Source organism: Saccostrea cucullata, unplaced genomic scaffold (genome assembly GCF_032062105.1).
Source record: "Saccostrea cucullata isolate Sc308-1 unplaced genomic scaffold, CSIRO_AGI_Scuc_v1 ctg2483, whole genome shotgun sequence".
In the NCBI taxonomy this organism is placed as follows: Eukaryota; Metazoa; Mollusca; class Bivalvia; order Ostreida; family Ostreidae; genus Saccostrea; species Saccostrea cuccullata.
In genome coordinates this window covers 9,055-27,077 of record NW_026938730.1, presented here as the reverse complement: position 1 = coordinate 27,077, position 18,023 = coordinate 9,055, and the positions used below count along the sequence as shown (strand labels likewise).

The 18,023-nt window shown below is 32.7% G+C and overlaps 2 protein-coding genes across 2 annotated transcripts; both read left to right on the top strand.

Moving 5' to 3' along the window:
- The first annotated feature begins 2,179 nt into the window (after positions 1 to 2,179).
- On the top strand, positions 2,180 to 6,068 carry LOC134251098 (lysozyme C, milk isozyme-like). Its single transcript, XM_062733469.1, has 5 exons — positions 2,180 to 2,222; positions 2,611 to 2,691; positions 4,012 to 4,176; positions 5,619 to 5,697; positions 5,970 to 6,068. The coding sequence occupies exons 1-5, from the start codon at positions 2,180 to 2,182 to the stop codon at positions 6,031 to 6,033; spliced, it is 432 nt and encodes a 143-aa protein (XP_062589453.1). The 3' UTR covers positions 6,034 to 6,068.
- A 6,278-nt stretch (positions 6,069 to 12,346) lies between these two features.
- Positions 12,347 to 13,675, top strand: LOC134251097 (uncharacterized). The gene is made up of 2 exons (XM_062733467.1): positions 12,347 to 12,480; positions 13,330 to 13,675. The coding sequence occupies exons 1-2, from the start codon at positions 12,348 to 12,350 to the stop codon at positions 13,656 to 13,658; spliced, it is 462 nt and encodes a 153-aa protein (XP_062589451.1). The 5' UTR covers position 12,347; the 3' UTR covers positions 13,659 to 13,675.
- The last annotated feature ends 4,348 nt before the right edge of the window (positions 13,676 to 18,023 follow it).

Sequence of the window (18,023 nt, the reverse complement as noted above, 5' to 3'; positions counted from 1 at the left end):
TTTTCTGCCCTAAGGCGATTGAAACCGCGGGTGTTGATACCATTCAAAAAAAATTAATCGACCAGGTAAACACAAGCAAAAGAAAAAAAGAAATAAATCACAATTCCCGGTATTTTTAACTTTTTATTTATAAAATAAATGTACTCGTTTGCTAACTTGTTTATAGATTAAAAACTACCGGTAATTCAGCAATAAATTCCCCAATGATTATTCACATTGTTTCATATTGTTTAAGTTATGGAAGAATGGTAGCATAATTTTATTTCATGGTCATTTAATAAATTGTTAGGCTTTATTTGAGGGTTGCATGGAATACTTTTTGTAGCGTGGTACTCGTAAAACATGAAGCTTTTCAATTAAAAATCTTATATCTAACTGTAATGATTATTTTTAAATAGTGCCAATGCAAATTTTTAGCGCACATAATTTTACAATAAATAATAAAATAGGCCTACATGTAGATATTTTTTCTCATAATTCTGTAGTTTAATTTTAGGGATGAAAATCTTCTCCTGACTTCCTTATTTAATAACTTTATTAAAAAAATATTCTAACTACATTTAATCCCAGAGCAGTCCCACAACAGCCCCAGAGCGGTCCCAAAGCAGAGGACTGCTTTCCGGGACTGCTTGGGTGTCAGGTTGGGTCTGGTCGGTAGTGTAATGTACAAAGTCTAGCGAAATATACTTCGGAAGTTTTATTTACCGATTTAAATTTTCAGAATAATGCCCTTATACTAAAAAATCAGATTCATCATTACAACATATGGATATGCATAACTACGCAGTTGTCTGAAAACAAAACAACAAACATTTTTTTTTTACTTTGCTCATTCAGTCTCTTTTTTTTGCGCGTGCGCCACTGCATACGTATTTTCACTATTTAAGAAGCCATTGCTCATGAAAAATTATCAGCTCTCCTTTATACACACAAGTGGTAAGTTTCAATTTACTTAGTTTGTTCTACACAAGCATATATATTTTATCGTAATGTCGTTTTGATATGATTTATCATAAAACCTTTAGATTATGTTTTTGGACTTGTTTTGCCGTAAAACTTTTGAACAATTTTCTGGACATTTTATAACCCTATTGTTATAGGCTTGTCTTATAAAAAATGTTGAAAAAAGAGAACCTTTTTAAGTTATTAAAATTAAGATTTAATACGCTTTTTTGCAGATTGAATTTTTGTAAGTCCGTTTGTTTTCCTAAATCTTTCAAAATTATATATTTTTCACTTTGTTATACCTGAGCTCATTTAATGTAATCCTTGGATGAAAGAGAATTGTTTAACCGAAAATCCACTCATTCTAAAAAAAAAAAAGGTTAGAAATCGGGTGATCTCAAATGTTTTTAAATTCTTCTGTATGAAGGATATGGAGATAACGAACAGTATTCAATATCAAAGTCCATAATAACAATACAAAATAAGATCAGAGCTAACAATGACCTCAGAGATGGGATCAGATTCAGGTACCAGGAGATAACGAACAGTATTCAACTTCAAAGTTATATCAATTTGCCAACTTACAAAACTCCGATAGTCAAACTCAAATCTAAAAATTACTAACTTACACCAGCTGAAATTCTTCAGACTTACATTTTAATGCTGATACTTGCCAATTCCAGTAAATGTTCTAGCAAGCCCCTATCTTTACTCCTAACAAAATATTATTTGCTGCAATGAAAAATCTTTTGACATTTTTCGCTAAGCATTTATTCTACGAGTAGTGTTTAAAAGATCTCAGTCCAAAAGAACTCTAAAGATTTTTTGAAAATATAAAAATTCTCAGATCTTCCAAAAGTCATTTACATTAAAACATTTTTAACACTTTATACGACATTTACATTAAAACATTTTTTATACTTTATACGACAAAGTGTTCCAGTAAATCTAGTCTATTGGATATCACAGAAAAGTCATTCATTATTATCATTTCTTATTAATAAAATATGCAAGAAGAATACTTTCATATCTTTGGAAACTCTTCGAGAATTTGATTGACAAAACAAATCCATTTTTTTTAAAAATAAAATTCTAAATTGTTGCCTGATTTTATTCCATGGATTCACTCACATTTTGACTAAATGGAAATAATTTGTAATTTTTTAAAACATTTTATCTCATTTTAGTCTACTGTTTATATACATTTTTTCACTTGGATACTAGGTACACAATCATGTCTTTGATGCTGACGACTCTTGCTGTAATGGTTATGACAGGTAAGAATAAAAAAATGCTAAATATAAAAGATGGTTAAAAAAGAGGTTTATACAACACCGGTGTCCCCGTATTATAGCTTATAAAGAGGGTTAAAGTTTCTCAAATGCAAGTCAAAATCAAAGGTCAAGAGGTCAAAATTGATGGTATCATAGGGAAGGTCTTGTCACAAGAAATACACCTGTGAAATATAAAAGCCTTAGAACTAAAAATTTAAAAGTTTTGGACATGTTTAAAGTCTATTGTAAAGTGGATCAGACCCTTGGGTTAAGGTCAAAAGGTTAAAAATAATTATATCCATTGTAATTTCCTGTCACAATGAATAAACATTATATTAAGTGTGGAAGCCCTGAAAAGAGTTCACAAACTAATGTTCTTTTTACATTTCAGTGCATGGAAAAACCTTTACAAAATGTGAATTAGCCAGAGAACTGGCACGGAATGGTGTACCACGGGCCGATATAGACGACTGTAAGTTATTAATAAGATGCTTAACTACAAATAACAACCACAGCCTTATTGACAAAATCTCCCCCTGCCTCTATGGACATTTTTATTTGAGCTTGAAAACAGAGAAATGAAATGAAAGATATAAACAAATTTAATTTTCATAAAAAATCGCAAAAAAGCAGATTAAAATGTACAACCATCGGGTTATTTGTATAAAACATATATTGATAGTACAGACCAATTGTATATTCTGTTACACAGATTTATAATTACCTGTATATAGAATTTTGTCATCAATAGAAAAAATTAACCTAGTTGACTTTTTCTTTATTTTTCTTAATTACAGGAATTGTACATCTGCATTAAGGAATGTGGAAAAACGTGGTTATATAGTAGAAATTAAAAAGTTTACATCATTTTTTTTTCAAACTCAGCTTTTTATCAATTACTATGATCGTATTGATATTTCTGGTTATGAAAATAAGTAACATCGTGTAGATGTTACTGTTGTGGTTTCACTATCCTCTTCATAGAAAAAAGACCTATGATTCCGGTACTGCTCATTGCCACCCAGACTGTAACCTTCTGACTGTGTAGTGGTCTCTCTTCATAAAAGTCAGGCTTTGAAGTTCCCCAAAAACACATTTTTTGTTGCTCTTTTACATGTCCATCAAGTGTAAAATGTGCTTCATCCGAGAACCATATCATGTCGGTTAAAGAAATGGTTTTCAATATCCACTTAGCAAAACAAAGCCGGGAGGAAATATCGGTTTATTTCAGATGCTGCATTATCGAAATTTTGTAAGATGATAATTTTAAGTCGAATTTCAAAATTCTATAAACTGATGAGGAAACTGATGTTAGAATCAATTTCTTTAAATACTCTTCTTATTCCTCGATAATTGTCTTCACCATATCGATATTTTCATCTGACCGTCTAGTCCTTGGCCTTATAGGCATGTCTTTTCTTCTGTCACCAATAGTCCCATACTGATTAAATTTTGATCAAATTTTGACACAATTCCGAAAAATCTGTTTTCTAGAAAGAAGCTTTTTATCTGGATACCTATTTTTCAAAATCGATCTCTTTTATTTTCCATTTTTAAAATACCTGACTACCTAAATTCATCAGGGTGAGGGTTAGGGTTAGGGCTTAAATAAGTAATTATGACGTCATAATATCTTATATTCACATTTTAATACAATTTGCCGTAATATTTGCTTTCAAGTGCAGTTTTTGTTTTATACATATATTGTGATTTGACAAAAATATAGATATCCAAAGCCGGGACAGGTTTGTTGAAACACCCTGAGTATTAATGATTTATCTCTATTCATTAGACGTTTGTATGGCATGGTATGAGTCGAGCTTCAGGACATATGCCGTAGGGAGAGTAAACGATAACGGGTCTCGGGATCATGGACTTTTTCAAATAAATGACTACTGGAATTGTGATCCACAAAATGGCCAAAGAACAAAAAATGGCTGCAATCATCCATGCTCAGGTACGTTAAAATTTTTACCTAATAGATAGCTATGTTGGTTAACCGTTATGTAACTAAAATAATTTATAGATTTTCTTTATTCCGTCATTTAAAAGATTTTTTAATGAGTCTGACACAAAAACTTATTTATATCTGAAAGTTTGCAACACAAGTAACTTTTTTCTTTAATTTTTGCAATGCATTTTCATATGTTTCCCATAAACTTTGCATGTATTTACATGAATATCTAGTCTAGTGATAGTAATATTAACCTATTATTTATTAATGTTCGTAATATTGTTATATTCACCGTATGAAATGGTCTCGCTCGGTATAAATATTACAAATAAGTGTACAAGGGTTGTCCAAAAAGTTCGTGGACAATGACGTTTTTGTAAAAATAAATGGTTCTATATAAATCTGTTGTATATCAAAATATTTCTAATGAAAAAAAATCTGAATTATTTAATATTTATTGATGGAACATCATATTTTTGTAAAAATCGGAGTCTTTAAAGGTCGCGGATAGTGCGCACGGACAAAGGTTAAAATGGCATAAACATTGATTACATTGATTATTTTCAATATATGATAAGTCAAAAATTAATAAAAATTTTATGTAATACAAATAAAGAGGCAATAATCATTTTATGATATCTTAAGTATCGCTTACTATATACACAGTAGAAATACTAAACAAACTCCTAACAAATATGTGTCAAAACTCGACAAAAAAAGCGACGTAAGCCGTCCACACGTGGCAGCATCCGATCAAAAATAAGTTTTTATACGGTTAAAACGACGTAAGAGACAAAATATTTGTTAAAACAACTCAAAATTATTGAAATATACTTAGTGTATCAATTTAAGATTGGTATATACGAATTTTCAACGACGTGTACAAATTCGAAGACACTAAAAGAATTTAAAAACACATGTAATTTACTGAGAATGGAGATTCCTATTCATGACGTTGTTATAAATCTAGCGCACGTCGGACTGGGCTGTGCAGTTTGTGTTTATAAACTGTTTATTTAGATGATGCTCGTAAATTTTTGTGCATTGTTTTGAATTCTAAAAATAAAATAAATTAAAATCTATACTTAAAGATTATTGAGAGCACTTGGAAGTGCATAGCGCTTTAAAAAGGAAATGAAGTGTGTGTTCATGTACATGTGTAAAGTCAAAATCCAAATGTTTGACGTTATAATGAAATTAGCTTAACGTCAGACTAGTCCGTGCGCACACTCTGCGATCTTTAAAGACCCCGATTTTTACAAAAATATTACATTCCATCAATAAGACTTAAACCATTTTGACTTGGTTTTTCATAAGAAATATGTTGATATACAATAGATGCATATAGAACCATTTATTTTGACAAAAACCTCATTGTCCACAAACTCTTTTGACAACCCTCGTATATACCAAGACAGTAAATTTGCTTGTTTTTTAAAAAAAAGATTTCAAAAATGATGATATTTCCGATGACATTGCATGTGTTCGTCAGCTGAAACGAGAACACAGGGGATTCACATTTTCGTAAGTATAAAAGGATATTTTATAAAATTAAAAAAAACTATTTTATGTTTAAAATGACTGCGAAATAAAGTGGTACTGTGACTCCGAGTGACCAGTAAGAGATATAAATTAAGTATAATACTGAAATGTTGATTTGTTTCGGAGGTCCGTGTTTGCTCTGCTCCTATTTTATATTGTTTTATGGACTTTGAAATTGAATACTGTGCTTTATCTCCATGTCCTTTATTTAATAATTATAAACTGTAAAACTTGCTTTCACAATTTCTTTTCAGAGTCGGATGGAAAAACAACTGTCGTAACTTATCCTCGAGCTATCTTCGTGGATGTAATTATTAACTCATTCTAAGACGGACCAAATTCAGAAAAGGCAAACTGTTTGATCTTTACAATAAAGCAGATTAATTAACAAAATTGTATACAATATCATTTTTAGAATGTATGAGTTTCAATACACAGTTTCACCTCAGTGATTGGCAACTTTTTTCATTAGTGATAGTGAACGTAACAGATTAAAATATACATGCATATTAAAATTTCTAAATACAAACATTTTAAATAATAGTAACATTTAGCATTTTTTTTCATTAGTGAAAGTGATTGAACGTAACAGATTAGAATATATTAAAATTTTGAATAAAAGTAATCTTTGGCAACCTTTTTAGGCCACCTGAGTAAACTCAGGTGACCTACTGCTATCTGTTTTCGTCCTTCGTCGTTCGTCGTGCGTCGTGGGTTAACATTTGAACATTTTTAGCTTCTTCTCTGAAACCACTGAACCAATTTCAATCAAATTTGGCATATAGCATTTCATTGTCCCTGCCTCCCTGGCGCCTGGGGGGGGGGGGGGGGGGGGGGGGAAAACCACTCAAATTAGTGCAATCTTTAAAAATCTTTTTCTTTACTCCTGGACATCAAGTAGTTAAACTGTTGGCATGATTGTAATCAGCATTGAGTCCTCTACCAAAATTGTGAAATTCATGGCCCCAGGGTCAGGGGTTCTAGTGCTAGGGCTGGGCTAAACAGGTTATATAGTGAAAATGCATTATTTCTTTGAAATTCTTCTTTTCTGTTTGTGGGCATTAAATAAACGAACCAGATGCATAGGTAAGTTGAAAATGACCGCCTTTTTCAAAATTGTGAATTTCATGGCCCCAGGGTCAGGGGTTCTAGTGCTAGGGTGGGGCTATATAGATTATATAGTGAAAATGCATAAATTCTTTGAAATTCTTCTCTCCTGTTTGTTGGCATTTAAAATAAACTAACCAAGTGCATAGTTATGTTGAATAAGACCGCCTTTTCCAAAATTTTGAATTTAATGGCCCCAGGGTCAGGGGTTCTAGTGGGAGGCAGGGTTGGGCTATATGGATTATATAGTGAAAATGCAAAAAATCTTTGAAATTCTTCTTCTCTGTTCATGGGCATTAAATAAACTAACCAAGTGCATGGCTATGTTGAATAAGGCTGTCTCTACCAAAATTATGACTTTAATGGCCCCAGGGTCAGGGGTTCTGGTGGCGGGCCTATATAGATTATATACCGGGTAGTAAAAAAGGAATTATTTCTTTGAAAATCTTCTTCTTTGCTCTTGAGTATTAAATAAACTAACCAAGTAGATAGTTATTTTGAATAAGGCTACCTCTTCCAAAATTGTGAATTTCATGGCCCCTGGGTTGGGAGTTCTGGTGTTAGGGCGGGGTTTTATTGAATATATAGTAAAAATGCATAAATTCTTTAAAACTCTTCTTTTCTGCACCTGTGTATTTAACCAATGAACTATGTGCATAGTTATGAGGAGGAAGGATGCCTCTTTGCGATTTCTGAATTTCAGGGTCCCTGGGTTAGATATTCTTGTGTTGGGGGGCTCTAATGTTTATATAGTGAAAATGCTTGAATTCTTTGAAAATCTTTTCCTTTGTTATTGGGTATAATGCCAATGATCTTAGAATATATCTGTGATAAAAAACCTGCTTCTTCCAAAAATGGTTAATTTCCTGGCCCCTGGGACAGAGGTACTTTGGGGGGGGTAACATAGTCTAAAAATAATTTAATGCTTTGAAGTCTGCACTTTAGTATTAATCAACAGCATGATGAAATAAAATTTTTAAAAAAATTTCCATAATTTTGAAAGTTGTGGCCCTAGGGTCAGTGGTTCCTGTGGGATTGGGGGCTCAACTGTGGACCCGCCCTAACAGAAGCCCTGACCCAGGGGCCATGAAATTCACTAAAAGTGGAAATGCATTTTTTTTTTGTTACTCTGATCTACCTCTGGGTTTTAAGTAACCAGAATAAGCATGCTGAGTGTATAATTATGATAAGCAATGGTGCCTCTTTCAAAATTGTGAATTTTTCATGGCCTCTGGTTTATAACATGAATCAAATTCAATTGTTGGAAAGTTGTCGCATGATACTCAGGTGACCTATAAGTTTCATGGGCCTCTTGTTTTGATTTGTAAAAAAAATTAGATATCTACCTAAGTTTTACTTTTTAGGATAGATAAAAAACTTTTTGTATAAATTGTGATGTTAATGTATAATATGGGTATCAATGTATAATATGGGTATCAATGTACTTGGAAGAAAATTTTCAAAGAAATAATTCATTTTTTACTATATTAACTCTATAGCTCCATCCTAACACAAGAACCCCTGACCCTGGGGACATGAAATTCACGCTTTGGAAGAGGCAGCCTTATTCAACATAGCTATGCACTTGGTTAGTTTATTTTAAATGCCCGCAAACAGAAAAGAAGAATTTCAAAGAATTTATGCATTTTCACTATATAATCTATATAGCCCCGCCCTAGCACTAGAACCCCTGACCCTGGGGCCATGAAATTCACAATTTTGGAAGAGGCAGTCTTATTCAACATAACTATGCACTTGGTTAGTTTATTTAATGCCCATGAACAGAAAAGAAGAATTTCAAAGAATTCATGCATTTTCACAATATAATTTATATAGCCCCACCCTAGCACTAGAACCCCTGACCCTGGGGTCATATATAAACTAAAAATGTTCAAATGTTAACCCACGACACACGACGAACAACGCACGACGAACGACGAACGACGCACGACGAACGACGACGGACGAAAACAGATAGCAATAGGTCACCTGAGTTTACTCAGGTGACCTAAAAAATATAATAATCACGTGTGTGTATTAATCTAAAACTTTTATGACATCTCTTACACTCTCTTTTTCTGTCAGAATTTCATTACATGTTTTTACATCCGATTTTGGTTTTGAGACAAGGTATTTCTGAAGACAAATATATATTGTTGAACATTGTTCCTACAAGAAAAAAAGCATTATTTTATAAAATGATTTGAACATGGTGTTAAACGTTTAAACAAAATACATTCAAGATAAATCTGAATATACTCTACACATATTGTTATAAATTTCAGGTAACTTTAAATGCATTATATATTTTTTGGCATTTTTATTATCTTTATAAAATAACTTACTTCCGTATTAATGGCGGACATTCTTTCATTCATAACACTCAATGCTGTCCGATATACATCGACTTCCTTGGCACCTGAATCTATCAACTTAACCAGATAATCCGTTTTAATTAACACTCCGCTGTAGTCAGTCCCAGAGCTATGGAGATTACAGATACACATGAAGGATATGGAGGTAGCGAACAGTATTCAATCTCAAAGTCCATATGATTCGAATCATCACTTCTTCATAGCTTTTATTTAGCATATGCAATATGAATTTAATTTGTTTTCTATGTAAAAATTATTATCAAAATTCAAATTTGCTCATTTGAACACTTCATGAACTTTTTAAAAGTATATTACCAAAACTCTTAACAAAAAGGTGCAAAAATCATATTAATTTATTAAGATTTAAATAGACAACTTACCATTCTCCCTGTACAGTTAATGGTCCTGTTTCGTTTACATCTCCTTTGTTCGATTTAAAAAGGTTTATACAATTTTAAAATAGCTCCTCGGATAAAGTCGCCATTTTCAGACCGTACACGTGATAGTGGTTTACATCCTTCAGTTCCTTCCTGCGCAGGAATGAGTTCTACGATCAAAGAAAGTTTGGTGATATGCGCAATAAAATACGACTTCAATAAATACTTAAGATGCTTCCCTGTAATGAAACATTACCTTAGACATCCTGACTTTACGTAAAGTCGCTCTTTCAAGAATATTAAACGTCGCAAGCAGTTCTATGTCAATTCCTCCCGGGGAAAGCACTGCGCCATTCATGACTGAGAAATACTGCTCACCCTTTACAAAAATATATAATGAATTATAAAATAATTATATGGAATGTTTTAGGAATTTCCTTGCCTTTAAATTTTTCAAGTTTAGAGTCAATATTAAGGGAAAACTTAAAACTTTGTAATAAATAAAGCTTAAAGTGTTCTTAAGGTTGAAACGCAATGTCGAGAAACTAAAGAATGTGCTATACTTTTGAAAATATATATATTAAGAGTTTTAAAATCTTAACTGGACACTCAGGCAGTATTATATAAATGGTGCCTGTTTTGGAGGGTAACAGTTGAAATTGACACCCCAAGGAAAACCATTGTCAACCGACGCGTCAGCGGAGGTTGACAATGGTTTCCCGAGGGGTGTCAATTTCAACTGTTACCGTCCAAAACAGGCACCATTTATGTTATTATACTGAATGTCTTCTTGATTTAGGATGTCAAAAAAAAAAAATCGTCGATCGTCTTTACGTTCAGGTTTAGAAAGCTTTCAAACTCCACGCTACTTCGAAAAAGATTTACTGACCTCTTTATTGTTTATTTGATACTCTAAGAGTCCTTTATCATCTGAAGTTTCGTTATTTCTACACTCGCAAGCATGTTTTGTCTGTCGTTTGTTGTTTTCAAGTAAGCTACATCGGACGCAAGCTTTTATTGACGTCAAGTTTATTCCGGTTCTTTCAAACGCACAACTGACGTTTTGAGAATTCTACGGTGAACCGTACGCGCATAATTTCCACGCATGTGACATTACCGTTGTGTTACCCGTTGTCACGTGTGTTGCTAAGGCTGAGGGTAATAGAACGGATTGTTAACTGCGTCTAAACCAATCAGATTTTAGTATTCAACATGAAAGTATAATAATTTAATTTATTTATTTAATTTTTTAAAGTTTTTTATGCCCCATGTGTTATATGTACAGGTATATTCATCTTGACGGTTACATGTGTATGCTTTGATCGTTTTTGTTGGTTGTTATGAAGTTTAAGGAAGTGGCGACGGTATCATTAAGTTACAATAAAGCAAACAACTGATCAACATCAAAATCAATAATTTTATACGAAAACTTTTCTGTGGGACAATAGTTAAGAAAAATCAAATGACCGCCAGTATTTCTTAAGAGGATCAAGTATCATTTATCGATAGTTTATCAGTAACGAGATTATTCCTAACGAAATATAATAAAGATACCTTTTTGATGTGTATGAATTTGACATGGGTATATTGCTGCATACTTAAACTTACACGGAACAGCATTAGTCCTGTTTCTCGGTACATTAATCTTTGATTCTCCTATTCTTTTACCTTCTTTACTCGTTGATAGGAGTAGGTTCTTGGAAGTCAATAATAACATTCATATTAAGAGCCAGTCCGCGAGAAAACCATGCAGAACTGTCCAAATCGAAGGTTATCATATCTTAATGAAATTCGGTGGGTAGTTAGACTTCATAATATGTTATTCAAAAAAGCCCAAAAAATTCCCATCATACAACATGGCAGCCGTAGGCAGCGCCACCTCCTTTCTTCACATTGTAGTGCAAACCTAATATTCTGATTAGCTAATATTTATTTTAGTTAAATTATTTATTTCAATGTGGTAATATCATCTTACATGCCCATGATTATGGTAAAATCTTTTTATGCAAAAAGAAAAACTTTCAATGTTTTGAAATACATGTAGTGATCGCATAACTTGCATCAGTAATTTTTTTTATTATTAATGTCCAGGAAAAAGATAATGGCCTTGACCTGACCTTGTCTCTAATATAAAACGGTCTAATTTCGTTTCACTGATACCATCGCTTGGTGATAATGTCTTCTTGATTCTGTGAAAGTTTCATTATTAAATCCAAAAAATAAAGAAATTCATTTAAAAACCTTTCTCTTAAAACTTTGTACAACTGTATGATGTTTTTATACTTTTATATAGAAAATTACTTATTATTGTTGTTTCAAAATATATCTATATTTGTAAGATAAGATAAGATAAGATAATATTTATTTAAAGTCGGGTACATCAACAAAGAACATTAGCTCTGAAGAGCTATTTTCCGACTGTAAATACTTTATTCTGTAATTAACGATAGTAAGTTTTTCCAGGGGGATTTTTCTCTATGTTAAGGAAACATTTTTAAACAGTTTCTGCATGAATTCAAAAACATAGTTTTGTGCGTTTCTCTTTACGTGTATAAAGATGAAGAAAAAAATATGTGTACAGTTTCATACATTTAATAAGATTAAAACTTTTATTTTCTATCATTATTACACAGTCGTATGGTTTTTACTTTTTTCCAAAAAAATGAAAAGAGCATCGAACAAGAGGATATTAAAAGGATATTGAGCATTTCATAGTTACATGTACACAGAAGTGTTTTATGGTCTACATTTTTTTTATCAGGAGGACCTGTACATGGGAAGCTGTAGTAATCACAGTTGTAGGTATGACCTGATCTGTGAACAAGGAAGTGACCACACAGCTCCCTACACGTGTATTCAGGACACACAATGTCAGTGGAGTGATGGCTGTTCTGGTTGTATTCAAGGTAAGGTTAGGGTAAAGGTTAGGCTTAAAGTGCCCTGCACGTGTGTACGGGACACACAATGTCAGTGGGGTGATGGCTGTTCTGATTGTATTCAAGGTAAGGTTAGGGTAAAGGTTAGGGTAAGTGCCCTACACGTGTATACAGGACACACTCAACACACAATGTCAGTGGAGTAATGGCTGTTCTGGTCGTATTCAAGGTAAGGTTAGGGTTAGGTTAGGATTATAGTGCCCTACAAATGTGTACAGGACACACAAACAGTGACAGTGGAATGATGGCTTTTCTGGTTGTATCCAAGGTAAGGTTAGGGTAAAGGTTAGGGTAACACAGCCCTACACGTGTATACAGGACACACAATGTCAGTGGAGTGATGGCTGTTCGGGCTGTATTCAAGGTAAGGTTAGGGTAAGGGTTAGGGTTACAGCGCCCTACACGTGTGTACAGGACACACAATGTCAGTGGAGTGATGGCTGTTCTGGTCGTTTTCAAGGTACCTTCCGGTAATTTAACTGTCTAATAGAAGCGTTGCATATAATGTACATACACACTTGAATACTGTTCGTTATCTCCTTATATATATTTGATGCATACACTCCAATATGTATATATACATGATTACTTGTATAAACATATCAATTTAAATGTCTTTATGAGAATTTATGTCGGTGGTTTATCATAAGAAAAGTGCATATTATAATGCTATTCAATATGATTGTAAGATTAAGAAGTAATTATCCAGAAATAAAAGTTGACAGAAAAGGAATTCCGAATAAGAAGTAAAAAAAGTGTTACAGATATATATGTGCTTTTTTTTTATTTCTATGGGGCATAACACTGACTGCATTGTAGACAATGGAGAGATGATCCAACCAAACACTCAGGACTTTACACCTTTTGGCTGCTACCATGCTGCCGGTGCTAACACTGGGTTTCTGAGTTATGTTAATATGAGGCTCCAGATCAACTGGTATGACATCGGCGCGACAGTCCGGGCGTGTGCTGAGGAGACCAAAAAAAGAATGTTACAGTACTTTGGTCTGGAGTTTTACGGGGAGTGCTATATGAGAAATGATACACTGGATGTGTCGTACACATTGGTTGCTGTGAAGCAGTGCTCCGAGAAATGTGCATTTGGTGTTGGAGCTGCTGATATTATTTTCTTTTACCAGCTTATTTGAAAAGAAGAAATAAGAAGTTCGGCTATATTTCAACTCTGTTTATTCAGATAGATATTTGTTATTTTGTGTTTATTGTACTATTGTAACGAATAAAGTTGGACAAAAGTATTAGATAATGTGATATGAAGTTCATTATTGAGTAATGCTAATCTCTGTATCATGCTTCAAATCTCCAGTTTAACTGAACAAACATAGGAACATTTTCGTCTTTTTTAGGAAGATAAATGGCTGGCTTATGCTGATCTTTAAGAAATTCATTAATTTGGATTTAATTCTTATATATTCTTATATTGTTATGTGCTGGAAATCAAATAAAGATGGAGAGTGCATGAAAATGAATGAAAATTTTTTTTTCCACGTTTCACTTTACTGATTGTAGGAAATGCATAAGATAACAAATCATTTCCGAGTCAACACGATTATAGCAAATCCTTTAACAGATTAGTTAAATGTGCTATCATCATTCCTTAAGACATTGTGCACTATTCTTATCTTTAGACCATCACGATGGTGGATAAACACCATCATGTTCTTTGCCAGAACTTTTATTCTTTTGATAGGTTTTGAGACGATGTCCTCAATTCTTCTGGAGAACATTTGACCATGGTGACCAGGTCATCACTAGAAATGAACTTGACAAGGAGATCCAGGGTTTGAAAACAATCATTGCGTAGATGAATACTACTAAACTTGACCAGGAAATACAAGCTTTGGAAAGAGTCATTGAGAAAATGAATGCTACGATTGTTAAAAATAAATTCTCATGTCGTACACCTCTTTGTTGAAAAAGTATACTTGATTTTGATTCTTTCAGTTTGAAAAAAAAATTATAGAACAATTCATTGCATAATTACGTAAAGTATGTTTTCCATATTTGAGGGAACATAATATTATTCTCTGTGTACAGATGTCTATGTTAAAATAATCCCCTGGACATCAATCTGAAATTTTTATTTTAAAGGCAGAGATTTTAAGCACCGCCTTCAAAAATACCTGTTCTGGGTAGCCCTGTCAATCAAGTGCCTTAAGGTCCATCATTGGTTGCTGGAACTTGATTGACACTTACTTACTGCTCCTTGTGTATACCCTGTACACCTTGTTTGGGACTCGTAGCGACCCTCTAATTAACTTTTGATCCTTTGATGTTTACTGAACATAGTATACAGAAACTGTATTACTATGAAAATATTGATATTATATGAATTAAATATACCTTTAGTATTTGAAAGGATTATTATAACATGCATTTTTTATTTAAGTTAACCTTATTTCGATATTAATTTTAATATGCTAAATGGTAAACCTACAGTGATAATGTTATTGATAAAGTTCAGAGCAGCACTGTGTGAAGAAAATAAATTAAATTAAAAAATAATTTTTCCAGTCATGGGTCACTTACATGTATATTTTCCTTTTTTATTTAGATAAGAATGTTTTTTAGCATGTTAGGATAAACATGCTAATTGGTGTTTTTTAGCATGTTAGGATAAACCTAGATATTTTTTAGTGAAATGAGGTTAACACAAATCTCTTATCATTTTTTTAATTGATGGGATCCTGGGGGATGAATGAATTATGTCTAATTTGGTTTTTACAGGAGTTCTTTTTTTTATCAGCACATACATTAACATCTAAAACAATCTTTGTTTTCATATTTGAATTAATAGTGTGATAAAATGAGAATTTTTAAATCGGTAAAGGTGTTTTCAAACAGTAAAAAAATAAATCAATATATAATTGAAAAAAAAAAAACTGTTTACTACTAATCTCAAAATTGTCTCAAAATCCCCAACACCGGTAACTTTTGACATCTGGGTATTTCACTGTGTATTAAATCATTTCCTGTGTATAGGGACTAGGAGACAGATGGCCATAGGTAGACTGCAAGCCCCCAAGGCATTCACACCTGTACAAAATTATCCCCTTACTCATTTGGAATTTACCACCCGGTAAAAAAACCTCTGCCTTTAAATGCATTTAGAGTATGGTGTGCCATAGTCTACAAAAATATGCTTCCTGTGCTTTGCACATGATTATTGTTCAAAAAGGTCAATAAAATAAAGGCCACTATGATACTGAATAAAGTGAGTTAATCATGCGGATTAATTATCAAATTCCCTTGGTTGTATAGAACATTTTCGAAACCTTAGCGTATGCTTCCACTGGTTTGAGTTTAAATTAGTGTAAACAGTGATAATAACATTTTAAGAAGATACATCATAGCTAAAATTTCAAAAAAGAAGAAATCGACAATACTTGTTTTTTTTTATAGATTCACAGGAAGTAGAGTAGACATAAGATATTTGTATGTTCATAAAGTATTACCTGATGTTTTGTATTATTTATTAAATGCAAATATACCCTAATAATTTAATTCTAGTTGTAACACGTCATTTGATTGGATAAAAAGTTTTATCCATTTTATATAACATAATTTGCCTACGTCACAATGAGTGACGTCAAAAACGTATTTGAAGCCTTTTTCCGGAGGAACAAGATGTGTTTGTGAAACACTATGCGCCCGGCGGCAACGAAGTTCAAAAAATATATTTTTAGCATATTGGTCACAGTCAAGGTCACAAGGTCATTGACCGTGGTGTCATTTGAAAGAACTTAATCAGTGGAGTATGCATCCCAAATATGAAGATCCTATCTCCTATGGTTTAAAAGTTATGGCAAAAAGTGTAAAAAGCTATTTTTAGCATATAGGTCACAGTCAAGGTCATTGACCATGGTGTCATTTGAAAGAACATAATCAGTGGAGTATGCATCCCAAATATGAAGATCCTATCTCCTATGGTTCAAAAGTTATGGCAAAAAGTGTAAAAAGCTATTTTTAGCATATAGGTCACAGTCAAGGTCACAAGGTCATTGACCATGGTGTCATTTAAAAGAACTTAATCAGTGGAGTATGCATCCCAAATATGAAGATCCTATCTCCTATGGTTCAAAAGTTATGGCAAAAAGTGTAAAAAGCTATTTTTAGCATATAGGTCACAGTCAAGGTCACAAGATCATTGACCTTGTTGTCAACTGAAAGGGCTTTATTAGTGGAGTATGCATACCAAATATGAAGTCCCTATCTCCTATGGTAAAAAAGTTATGACAAACAGTGGAAAAAGCTATTTTTAGCATATAGGTCACAGTCAAGGTCACAAGGTCATTTACCTTGATGTCATTTGAAAGGACTTTATTAGTGGAGTATGCATACCAAATATGAAGTCTCTATCTCTTATTGTTCAAAAGTTATGGCCAAGGTTAAAGTTGACAACAGACAAACAGAACAAACAGACAGGACAAAAACAATATACGCCCGGGATCTATCGATCCGGGCGCATAAAAATTGTCTAATTGTCAACAATAACATTAAATTATAAGGAATGAAGCTTATTTCAACTTATGTTATCCGATATAACAAAACTTGGGGCAGTTTACGCTTTCTTATAAACCGCTAATTTAAACTCAAACCAGTGGAAGCATACGCTAAGGTTTCGAAAATGTTCTATACAACCAAGGGAATTTGATAATTAATCCGCATGATTAACTCACTTTATTCAGTATCATAGTGGCCTTTATTTTATTGACCTTTTTGAACAATAATCATGTGCAAAGCACAGGAAGCATATTTTTGTAGACTATGGCACACCATACTCTAAATGCATTTAAAGGCAGAGGTTTTTTTACCGGGTGGTAAATTCCAAATGAGTAAGGGGATAATTTTGTACTGGTGTGAATGCCTTGGGGGCTTGTAGTCTACCTATGGCCATCTGTCTCCTAGTCCCTATACACAGGAAATGATTTAATACACAGTGAAATACCCAGATGTCAAAAGTTACCGGTGTTGGGGATTTTGAGACAATTTTGAGATTAGTAGTAAACAGTTTTTTTTTTTCAATTATATATTGATTTATTTTTTTACTGTTTGAAAACACCTTTACCGATTTAAAAATTCTCATTTTATCACACTATTAATTCAAATATGAAAACAAAGATTGTTTTAGATGTTAATGTATGTGCTGATAAAAAAAAGAACTCCTGTAAAAACCAAATTAGACATAATTCATTCATCCCCCAGGATCCCATCAATTAAAAAAATGATAAGAGATTTGTGTTAACCTCATTTCACTAAAAAATATCTAGGTTTATCCTAACATGCTAAAAAACACCAATTAGCATGTTTATCCTAACATGCTAAAAAACATTCTTATCTAAATAAAAAAGGAAAATATACATGTAAGTGACCCATGACTGGAAAAATTATTTTTTAATTTAATTTATTTTCTTCACACAGTGCTGCTCTGAACTTTATCAATAACATTATCACTGTAGGTTTACCATTTAGCATATTAAAATTAATATCGAAAT